The sequence below is a fragment of the Salmo salar genome, chromosome 09 (assembly GCF_965601325.2).
Source record: "Salmo salar chromosome 09, fSalSal1, whole genome shotgun sequence".
Classification (NCBI taxonomy): domain Eukaryota; kingdom Metazoa; phylum Chordata; class Actinopteri; order Salmoniformes; family Salmonidae; genus Salmo; species Salmo salar.
Window position 1 is genome coordinate 96,108,783 of NC_138299.1, and position 12,460 is coordinate 96,121,242.

The 12,460-nt window shown below is 41.4% G+C and overlaps 1 protein-coding gene across 3 annotated transcripts in view; it reads right to left on the reverse strand.

Annotated features, from left to right (window-relative positions):
• LOC106612181 (glutamate receptor 3) overlaps positions 1–12,460 on the reverse strand; it is a 219,292-nt gene that overhangs the window by 37,564 nt on the left and 169,268 nt on the right. For all 3 annotated transcript variants that reach the window (XR_014378839.1, XM_045724147.2, XM_045724148.2), the window contains exons 10-11: positions 9,389–9,595; positions 4,797–5,170 (exon numbers count right to left, since the gene is read on the reverse strand). Coding sequence is in view for 2 of the 3 variants with exons in the window: in XM_045724147.2 (XP_045580103.1) it covers positions 4,797–5,170; positions 9,389–9,595 (581 nt within the window). In the remaining variant the exon portion in view is untranslated. The remainder of the gene's footprint in view (positions 1–4,796; positions 5,171–9,388; positions 9,596–12,460) is intronic.

The following is a 12,460-nucleotide window of genomic DNA, read 5'->3' on the forward strand; positions in this document are numbered from 1 at the left end:
GGGAGAGGGAGATAGAGAAGGAAGGAAACAGAAGGAGAGGGAGATAGAGAGGGAAGGAAACAGAAGGAGAGGGAGATAGAGAGGGAAGGAAACAGAGGGAGAGGGAGATAGAGAAGGAAGGAAACAGAGGGAGAGGGAGATAGAGAAGGAAGGAAACAGAGGGAGAGGGAGATAGAGAAGGAAGGAAACAGAGGGAGAGGGAGATAGAGAAGGAAGGAAACAGAAGGAGAGGGAGATAGAGAAGGAAGGAAACAGAGGGAGAGGGAGATAGAGAGGGAAGGAAACAGAGGGAGAGGGAGATAGAGAAGGAAGGAAACAGAGGGAGAGGGAGATAGAGAGGGAAGGAAACAGAAGGAGAGGGAGATAGAGAAGGAAGGAAACAGAGGGAGAGGGAGATAGAGAGGGAAGGAAACAGAAGGAGAGGGAGATAGAGAAGGAAGGAAACAGAGGGAGAGGGAGATAGAGAGGGAAGGAAACAGAGGGAGAGGGAGATAGAGAAGGAAGGAAACAGAGGGAGAGGGAGATAGAGAGGGAAGGAAACAGAGGGAGAGGGAGATAGAGAAGGAAGGAAACAGAAGGAGAGGGAGATAGAGAGGGAAGGAAACAGAGGGAGAGGGAGATAGAGAGGGAAGGAAACAGAGGGAGAGAAGGACAGAGAGGGAAGGAAACAGATGGAGAGGGAGATAGAGAAGGAAGGAAACAGAGGGAGAGGGAGATAGAGAGGGAAGGAAACAGAGGGAGAGGGAGATAGAGAAGGAAGGAAACAGAGGGAGAGGGAGATAGAGAGGGAAGGAAACAGAGGGAGAGGGAGATAGAGAGGGAAGGAAACAGAGGGAGAGGGAGATAGAGAGGGAGCATTAACAACACATTAGAGAGAGGTGCCATTACCAGAGTTTGTACACCCAGCTGGTGTCTGTCCATCCCATATAGTAGGAGATAATGGCAGTAAATACACTACAGGTGATAATGGCAGTAAATACAACACTGCATCTAAAGCTACAGACTCAGCTCACTGGAACATCGTCTGTAAGACCATAAAATCCTTGGTTAGCCTGGCTAGAAAAACCTAAAGCTGAGTCAGTATATTCTAATAGTATATTCCCCTCCCCCAACACACACACACATCCTCGAACCCCCCTCAGACTCTACTTCCAGTCACCCCCCCTCCCCAACACACACACACCCTCGAACCCCCCTCAGACTCTACTCCCAGTCATTCCTCCCCTTCCCAACACACACACCCTCAAATCCCCCTTTAGACTCTACTCCCAGTCATCCCCCAAAACGAACACACCCTCGAACCCCCCTCAGACTCTACTCCCAGTCATCCCCCCCTCCCCCAACACACACACCCTTGAACCCCCCTTGGAGCTATATCCGAGCTATATCCGAGCTATATTAGAGCTATTTTAGAGCTATATTGGAGCTATTTTACAGCTATATTAGAGCTATATTGGAGCTATATTGGAGCTATATTGGAGCTACTTTACAGCTATATTAGTGCTATATTGGAGCTATTTTAGAGCTATATTGGAGCAATTGTACAGCTATTTTAGAGCTATATTAGAGCCATATTAGAGCTACTTTACAGCTATATTAGAGCTATATTGGAGCTATATTGGAGTATTTTAGAGCTACTTTACAGCTATATTAGAGCTATTTTGGAGCTATATTGGAGCTATTTTAGAGCTATATGGGAGCTACTTTACAGCTATTATAGAGCTATATTAGAGCTACTTTACAGCTATATTGGAGTTATATTGGAGCTATTTTGGAGCTATTTTAGAGCTATATTAGAGCTACTTTACAGCTATATTAGAGTTATTTTGGAGCTATATTGGAGCTATTTTAGAGCTATAATAGAGCTATATTGGAGCTATTTTACAGCTATTTTAGAGCTACTTTGCAGCTATATTAGAGCTATATCGGAGCTATATTGGAGCTATTTTAGAGCTATATTAGAGCTATATTGCAGCTATTTTAGAGCTATTTTAGAGCTATATTGGAGGTATTTTACAGCTATTTTAGAGCTATATTAGAGCTATTTTACAGCTATTGTAGAGCTATATTACAGCTATATTAGAGCTGTATTGGAGCTATTTTACAGCTATTTTAGAGCTATATTGGAGCTACTTTACAGCTATATTAGAGCTATATTGGAGCTATGTGGTAGCTATTTTACAGCTATATTGGAGCTATTTTACAGCTATATTGGAGCTATATTACAGCTATATTGGAGCTATTTTACAGATATTTTACAGGAAAATTGGCGCTATATTGGAGCTATATTAGAGCTATTTTACAGCTATTTTACAGCTATATTACAGCTATATTGGAGATATTGTACAGCTATTTTACAGCTATATTGGATCTATTTTGGAGCACCGGCAGGTAGCCTATTGTATTCTATTGAAGAGAAGAAGCACACGATTCCAATCTACATATGGTATTTTAACATTAGATCAACCCCATGGTATTTTAACATTAGATCAACCCCATGGTATTTTAACATTAGATCAACCCCATGGTATTTTAACATTAGATCAACCCCATGGTATTTTAACATAGATCAACCCCATGGTATTTTAACATTAGATCAACCCCATGGTATTTTAACATTAGATCAACCCCATGGTATTTTAACATTAGATCAACCCCATGGTATTTTAACATTAGATCAACCCCATGGTATTTTAACATTAGATCAACCCCATGATATTTTAACATTAGATCAACCCCATGGTATTTTAACATTAGATCAACCCCATGATATTTTAACATTAGATCAACCCCATGGTATTTTTACATTAGATCAAGACCATGGTATTTTTACATTAGATCAACCCCATGGTATTTTAACATTAGATCAAGACCATGGTATTTTTACATTAGATCAACACCATGGTATTTTTACATTAGATCAACCCCATGGTATTTTAACATTAGATCAACCCCATGGTATTATTACATTAGATCAACCCCATGGTATTTTAACATTAGATCAACCCCATGGTATTTTAACATTAGATCAACCCCATGGTATTATAACATTAGATCAACCCCATGGTATTATTACATTAGATCAACCCCATGGTATTTTAACATTAGATCAACCCCATGGTATTTTTACATTAGATCAACCCCATGTTATTTTAACATTAGATCAACCCCATGGTATTATAACATTAGATCAACCCCATGGTATTTTTACATTAGATCAACCCCATGTTATTTTAACATTAGATCAACCCCATGGTATTTTAACATTAGATCAACCCCATGGTATTTTAACATAGATCAACCCCATGTTATTTTAACATTAGATCAACCCCATGGTATTTTAACATTAGATCAACCCCATGGTATTTTAACATTAGATCAACCCCATGGTATTTTAACATTAGATCAACCCCATGGTATTATAACATTAGATCAACCCCATGGTATTTTTACATTAGATCAACACCATGGCATTTTAACATTAGATCAACCCCATGGTATTTTAACATTAGATCAACACCATGGTATTATTACATTAGATCAACCCCATGGTATTATAACATTAGATCAACCCCATGGTATTTTTACATTAGATCAACCCCATGGTATTTTAACATTAGATCAAGACCATGGTATTTTAACATTAGATCAACCCCATGGTATTTTAACATTAGATCAACCCCATGATATTTTAACATTAGATCAACCCCATGGTATTTTTACATTAGATCAACCACATGGTATTTTAACATTAGATCAACCCCATGATATTTTTACATTAGATCAACCCCATGTTATTTTAACATTAGATCAACCCCATGGTATTATAACATTAGATCAACCCCATGGTATTTTTACATTAGATCAACCACATGGTATTTTAACATTAGATCAACCCCATGGTATTTTTACATTAGATCAACCCCATGGTATTTTTACATTAGATCAACACCATGGTATTATAACATTAGATCAACCCCATGGTATTTTTACATTAGATCAACCCCATGGTATTTTAACATTAGATCAACCCCATGGTATTTTAACATTAGATCAACCCCATGTTATTTTAACATTAGATCAACCCCATGGTATTTTTACATTAGATCAACACCATGGTATTTTTACATTAGATCAACCCCATGGTATTTTAACATTAGATCAACCCCATGGTATTTTTACATTAGATCAACACCATGGTATTATTACATTAGATCAACCCCATGGTATTTTAACATTAGATCAACCCCATGGTATTTTAACATAGATCAACCCCATGGTATTTTAACATTAGATCAACCACATGGTATTTTAACATTAGATCAACACCATGGTATTATTACATTAGATCAACCCCATGGTATTATTACATTAGATCAACACCATGGTATTATTACATTAGATCAACACCATGGTATTATTACATTAGATCAACACCATGGCATTTCCATCCAGGTCAACCGTGATACAAGTCAGTATTCGACGTCCATCCATGTCTGACATCGGGAGATGAAGTAGAAACCGGCCACTAGAGGCAACAGTGAGTGCTGTTACTACGGTGTTGTGGACGGGGATGCAGATGGGTGTAAGCATCTGATTCAAAAGATTGCATGTTCGAATCCAGGGATAAAATACTTCACGTTTGGAATAACTTTGAAATTTGACATTTGAGAAACATGGATGAATGTTGAATTATGATGTGAGACTGTGAGAGCTGGTAGTGTATTTCTACCCCATTGTATTTGTAGGTCAGACCTATGGTGCCCGTTTTATTTCTAGATCAGATAATTTCCTACCTGGGTGATATCTCACATCCTTGCTGCATGAAGGCTCCCAGAGAGAACCACAGAGAGTTGAAGATGCCAAAGTCGTTGGGAGGATCTGGAGGTGTCTGGGGGTCTTTGGTCTCATCCTGTTCATCCAGGTTCCACTCATAAGGGCTGAAACGGCTGACCAGGAACAGGACCACGCTGACACCGATGTAGGCGAACACGATACACATCCATATCTCATAGGCCAGCGGGTCCAGGAAGGAGAACACCCCGGGTTTAGACTTCTGGGGCTTCTTGATCATGATGGAGATGCCCAGAGACATGAAGGGCTTGGAGAAGTCGATCACTTCCTCACGAACCAGGGTTATGGTGAGAGGTGCCACAGCTATATCTGCTCTCTGGAAACAGAAACACGTAGTGGGTTAGTTTGGTTCCAGCTGAGATATGTTTTTTTATCTAGATATTATGTATCACTGTTGCTGGATTCAGACTAACCTATGACTTGAGGTAGAATGAAATGAAAATGTGTTTGTTAAATGAAGCTCCTTATATAACTTACGGACAGTTTCTTCAAATATTGGCCTATGGTTCTGCTTTATATTCTCAAAGCGGACAAAACAAAACATCATGAAGAGGAAAAGGAAACGCTTGAACAGTCTGTGCCTCAGGATGCTTTTAGTCAACACAACAACAACATCAAAGAAATATCAATAATGTGTAGAATGTGTACTATATTGAGTTCTACAACAAATATTTCCACAATCAGAGAAGAGAGGGAGAAAAAAAGCAAAACGTTTTTCAAACATTTCATGTTCACCTTTCCCAAAAAGTTTTCTAGACACAGATTGGGCATAACTAGCAACACATAAATGGGTGTATGAGTCAGATGTGAAATATGTAGCACCCCATGGCGCAGTGTCTATCCCTGTCTAGTTAGTTTAAAGCTTTCAGACTGTGGGAGACTGATTGGGTCTAACCAGAGGGATGCTAAGAACAGGCTGGAAACTTTGCAGGTGTATGAAGAAAAACGTATATTACAGAAATCCTTTTCCGTTTATCTTCAGTTCATGAAACTCACAGTTAGTGTCAATATATCCTAAAATAATTTGTATATACATAGCTAATTAAAGGGAATACGCTATTTATTTGTAACACAGGCAGGGGAAATATCCCCCAAAACAAGCATATGTCCTGTGTCCCAAATGGTAGCCTATTCCCTATGGGCCCTGTCCAAAGTGGTGCACAGGTAGGGAATAGGGTGCCATTTGGGATGTGAGATGCAGCCAAGGCTTTTCAGGGCAGATGAATAATAGTTGCTGATAATCTTTCTGTAACACAACAGTAAATATATACACCAGTGTAACTGTTATGTAGATGTGTCTAACAGTATAAAACAGCTCTGATTTAAATTACAGCCTTTCAAGTGGTTATTGTGGGATAAACACAGTAACCCAAGCCTGTGTGAAGAAACCCCTCCACTTCAGCATTCCTCCCTCCCTCCCTGCCTCCCTCCCATCCCATTCAGAGCGCCTCCATGCCCGGAAGAGAAGAGACAAGACTTTTGTCATCTACATTATTTTTATCTTCCAAGCTCCCCTTCATCTCTTTCATCTTTCTTTCTGTCGTTCTTTCTTTCTCTCGTTCTTCCTTTCTCTCTTTCTTTCATTCTGTCATTCTTTCTTTCTCTCTTTCTTTCATTCTGTCATTCTTTCTTTCTTTCTCTCCTCCCCATCATGGCTTGTTACCAAAACACATCCTTGAAAGTGGTGATGGCACTATCAAAACGATGGGCTTTCTTACTTTGTTAAAAAAAACAGCAGAAGAAGAGAATGAATCTCTAATGAATTAAGACACAAGTTACTGCTGGAGCTTGGGTGTAGCATACGACGCAATTCATCAAACAGCAGCTTTTGTTCACAGGCAGTGATTCGTGAAGTACATGTCTTTGTATTGTGGCCTAAAGCATTGTGTTTCTACAAATAAATTAGTAGAAGAAAAAAACGTGATAAAGCAACATGAGGAGAGAACGTTTCGTAGAAGTTGAAACGGTTTGGAAATACAACAATAAACGCAATGAAGGCGTTATTGGGATGTTTCTGTACCCTGTGGACACGGTGATCGTAGCCTAGGCAGCAGTGCTATAATATAACCACTTAAGTCTAACGGTGTCCGTGGTAACGGTCAATCAATAGAGAAGAGAACACTCAGCCATAGAGAAAGAGTTTCAGGGTTTTAGGGCTAACCTTTAAATGACAGCTAAGATCACATTAATTTCCTGGACAGAAGGTTACCCAGCCTTTACACAATCATTAGACCTGCTTGGCCTGACTGCCCACGTGTAACCACATTGACACGGTGGCTGGTGATAGACATAAATAACCACATTGACACGGTGGCTGGTGATGGACATAAATAGCCACAGTGACACTAACGGATGGTGATGGACATAAATAACCACAGTGACACTAACGGATGGTGATAGACATAAATAACCACATTGACACAGTGGATAGTGATGGACATAAATAACCACATTGACACGGTGGCTGGTGATGGACATAAATAGCCACAGTGACACTAACGGATGGTGATGGACATAAATAACCACAGTGACACTAACGGATGGTGATAGACATAAATAACCACATTGACACAGTGGATAGTGATGGACATAAATAACCACATTGACACGGTGGCTGGTGATGGACATAAATAGCCACAGTGACACTAACGGATGGTGATGGACATAAATAGCCACAGTGACACTAACGGATGGTGATGGACATAAATAGCCACAGTGACACAGTGGATGGTGATGGACATAAATAACCACATTGACACAGTGGATGGTGATGGACATAAATAACCACATTGACACGGTGGCTGGTGATGGACATAAATAGCCACAGTGACACTAACGAATGGTGATGGACATAAATAGCCACAGTGACACAGTGGATGGTGATGGACATAATCACAGATCCTCTATCATCCATTTTATATACAGCCCTCTCCCCTGCTCCAAAATCATCCATTTTATATACGTCCCTCTCCCCTGCTCCTCAATCATCCATTTAATTAATATACAGCCCTCTCGCCTGTTCCTCTATCATCCATTGTATATACAGCCCTCTCCCCTGCTCCTCTATCATCCATTTTATATACAGCCCTCTCCCCTTCTCCAAAATCATCCATTTTATATACGTCCCTCTCCCCTGCTCCAAAATCATCCATTTAATATACATCCCTCTCCCCTGCTTCTCTATCATCCATTTTATATACAGCCCTCGGCCCTGCTCCTCTATCATCCATTTTATATACAGCCCTCTCCCCTTCTCCAAAATCATCCATTTTATATACGTCCCTCTCCCCTGCTCCAAAATCATCCATTTAATATACATCCCTCTCCCCTGCTTCTCTATCATCCATTTTATATACAGCCCTCGGCCCTGTTCCTCTATCATCCATTTTATATACAGCCCTCTCCCCTGCTCCTCTATCATCCATGTTATATACAGCCCTCCCCCCTGCTCCTCTATCATCCATGTTATATACAGCCCTCCCCCCTGCTCCTCTATCATCCATGTTATATACAGCCCTCTTGCCTGCTCCAAAATCATCTATTTTATATACGTCCCTCTCCCCTGCTCCAAAATCATAAATTTAATACACATCCCTCTCCCCTGCTCCTCAATCATCCATTTAATATACAGCCCTCCCCCCTGCTCCTCTATCATCCATTTAATATACAGCCCTCCTCCTGCTCCTCTATCATCCATTTAATATACAGCCCTCCCCCCTGCTCCTCTATCATCCATTTAATATACAGCCCTCTCCCCTGCTCCTCCATCATTCATTTAATATACAGCCCTCCCCCCTGCTCCTCTATCATCCATGTTATATACAGCCCTCCCCCCTGCTCCTCTATCATCCATTTAATATACAGCCCTCCCCCCTGCTCCTCTATCATCCATTTAATATACAGCCCTCCCCCCTGCTCCTCTATCATCCATTTCATATACATCCCTCCCCCCTGCTCCTCCATCATCCATTTAATATACAGCCCTCCCCCCTGCTCCTCCATCATCCATTTTATATACAGCCCTCTCCCCTGCTCCAAAATCATCCATTTTATATACAGCCCTCTCCCCTGCTCCAAAATCATCCATTTTATATACAGCCCTCTCCCCTGCTCCAAAATCATCCATTTATATACGTCAGTTGGTAGAGCATGGCGTCAGGGTTCTGGGTTCGACTCCCACATGGGGACCAGTAGGAAGAATGTATTAAAATGTATGCACTCACTACTGTAAGTCTCTCTGTATAAGAGCGTCTGCTAAATGACGTAAATGTAAAATAGGAGGCAGACTATAAACATTGTAACACAATCACATTGTTAAGACATACCTTTTCTCTTTCAACTGCTGGTAGTGAATGTTTAAACAAATAATGCATCCCAAATGGAACTCTGTTCCCTATATAGTGCACTATATAGAGCCCTATGGATCCTGGTCAAAAGTAGTGCACTATATAGGGAATGAAGTGATATTTGGGACGCATTCTTTGGTGAAGTAACAATGAACATCAGTGAGAGACTTAGAGATGACTCCACTTACCCCATACACCAGTTCCCCCACCATCCCGTTCCACGTCTTGGTGTCTGGATCCCGCGCACCATACTTCCCGTCTGCTACTACTGACAGTTTGTATCTTATCCCCACATGTTTAGCAATTTCGGCAGCTAAATCGACACAGTAGCCTTCATATCTGTCATTCCCCTCCAGATTCATCTGGTGTTTCTTGTACATCACATAAGGGGCTTCCTGTTAACAGTCAGATCACACGCTGGTTTATTGTCATGCACACACGCCACACACACACACACACACACACACACACACACACACACACACACACACACACACACACACACACAGTAGCTTCAACCAGTAGTCTCATGCAAGCAGGCATGTGCAGATGATATACCACAGATGCATTGAAATACATGTTGATAACAGCAGGATGACAAGCCAGGTAGGTGTTTTACCAAGCTGTGGTGGCCAGCGGACCCCCAGCCCTAATTCACTCAGCCTCCTGTCTCTCAGCCCTGGGGAACGGTTGTGTGTGTGTGTGTGTGCGCGCGTTTGTGTGTGTGTGTGACAAACTACCAGTTGAAGAGGACCACATGCTTCTCACAGTGTCTTGCTAAAGCTACAATATGCCTTAGTTAGAGGTTTGTGGACTTCAACAGGAGCTGTGTGTGTTGGTAGGCTGGGAGTGGGTTAGCTCAGAGTGGGATGGGGTGGAGGTTCATAAAGTAAATGGCCATGACTTGGAGAGGGAAGTGAGTGCTACTACATTGATATCTCAACATAATCATCAACAAGCACATTGCACCAATCAATGAGCAAAGGGTGAAGCCTTTGGTAATAGTCATTGCAACAAAACAAAAAAACGAAAAGAAAAGGGAGCCATTTCCATTATAATCCCAAAATGCAAATAAAAAATGTATCTTGTAAGTAAATAAATAAATATTTAAAAGACAAACACCACCAGGAGAGCGGAGCGTGCTTTTAACCCCACTATTTTCAAACACTGGAGCTAGCGTGTTGTTATGGTTTCATCATTACCCAACAAAAGAAGAGCTGCTGCTCACACAGAGCAGACGACGCCATTAGAGACAACACATAATTAGAGGGATGCAAGTGGAGAAGCAATGGCTTGTTTGTTCTGTGCTGAACATATATCCTCTTCACCCTTGCATGATTGTAAATGTACCCCCCCCCCCCCCCCCCGGGTTAACATAATGTTTATCTACTGATGCTTTTACCCATTCTGAAACCTTTAAATGCTTCCTTTTTAGAGAGAGAGAGATCGAGAGAGAGAGCGAGCGAGAAAGAGATCGAGAGAGAAAGAGAGAGAGAGACACACAGAGAGAGAGAGACCTTTCAGAATATAGATTGAAGGTAATTGTGTAGGAAGGAATACTGTATCCCTGAACTCTTAGGACCTTCATCACTTTTCAAATGTTTTCCTTTTCAAGAGTGTTCCTTTACTATTCAGAGGTTGTTTATAGGACAAGATCGATGCGATAGCTGACCAAGTCTCGAGGTTTTGCATTGCATGATAAGCTGTAAACCACACTATCTACCTAGAGAGTTTTCATCCGTATTTTTCGTAGCTATCTACATACCACCACAGACTGATGCTGGCACTAAGACAGCACTCAATGAGCTGTATTCCACCATAAGCAAACAGGAAAATGCTCACACAGAGGCGGCGCTCCTAGTGGCCGGGGACTTTAATGCAGGGAAACTTAAATCGGTCTTACCAAATTTCTATCAGCATGTTAAATGTGCAACCAGAGGGAAAATAACTCTGGACCACCTTTACTCCACACACAGAGATGCATACAAAGCTCTCCCTCGCCCTCCATTTCGCAAATCTGACCATAATTCTATCCTCCTGATTCCTGCTTACAAGCGTAAATTAAAGCAGGAAGCACCAGTGACTCGATCAATAAAAAAGTGGTCAGATGAAGCAGATGCTAAGCCACAGGACTGTTTTGCTAGCACAGACTGGAATATGTTCTGGGATTTCTAAGTGCGTTGATGACGTCGTCCCCACAGTGACTGTACATACATACCCCAACCAGAAGCCATGGCGTACAGGCAACATCCGCACTGAGCTAAAGGCTAGAGCTGCCGCTTTCAAGGAGCGGGACTCTTTTTTAAAATTATTATTTATATTTTACCTTTATTTAACTAAGCAAGTCAGTTAAGAACAAATTCTTATTTTCAATGACGGCCTAGGAACAGTGGGTTAACTGCCTTGTTCAGGCTGATAACCCAGAAGCTTATAAGAAATCCCGCTATGCCATCCGACGAACCATCAAACAGGCAAAGCGTCAATACAGGACTAAGATTGAATCGTACTACACCGGCTCTGACGCTCGTTGGATAAGGCAGGGCTTGCAAACCATTACAGACTACAGCGGGAAGCACAGCCGAGAGCTGCCCAGTAACACGAGCCTACCAGATGAGCTAAACTACTTCTATGCTCGCCTCGGGGCAAATAACACTGAAACATGCATGAGAGCATCAGCTGTTCCGGAAGACTGTGTGATGACCCTCTCCGCAGCCGATGAGTAAGACCTTTAACCTCTATGAGTATAACAGAACTCATATGGCAGGCAAAAACCTGAGAAAAATCCAACCAGGAAGTGGGAAATCTGGTGCTTGTAGTCTTTTCAAGTCATTGCCTATCTAACACACAGTGACTTAGGGTTCATTTTACACTTCCTAAGGCTTCCACTAGATGTCAACAGTCTTTAGAACCTAGTTTCAGGCTTTTGCAGTGAACAGAGAGTGAACAAGAAGGTCGGGAAGTTGGTGACTCAGAAAATGACATGAGTTCATTGGCGCGCATTCACATGATGAGGTAGCTGTGTTCCAAAACGTTTTTCAAGACATTGGAATCGTCCGGTTGGAATATTATTGAAGTTTTATGTTAACCTGTTAGGGCTAGGGGGCAATATTTACACGGCCGGATAAAAAACGTACCTGATTTAATCTGGTTATTACTACTGCCCAGAAACTAGAATATGCATATAATTATTGGCTTTGGATAGAAAACACCCTAAAGTTTCTAAAACTGTTTGAATGGTGTCTGTGAGTATAACAGAACTC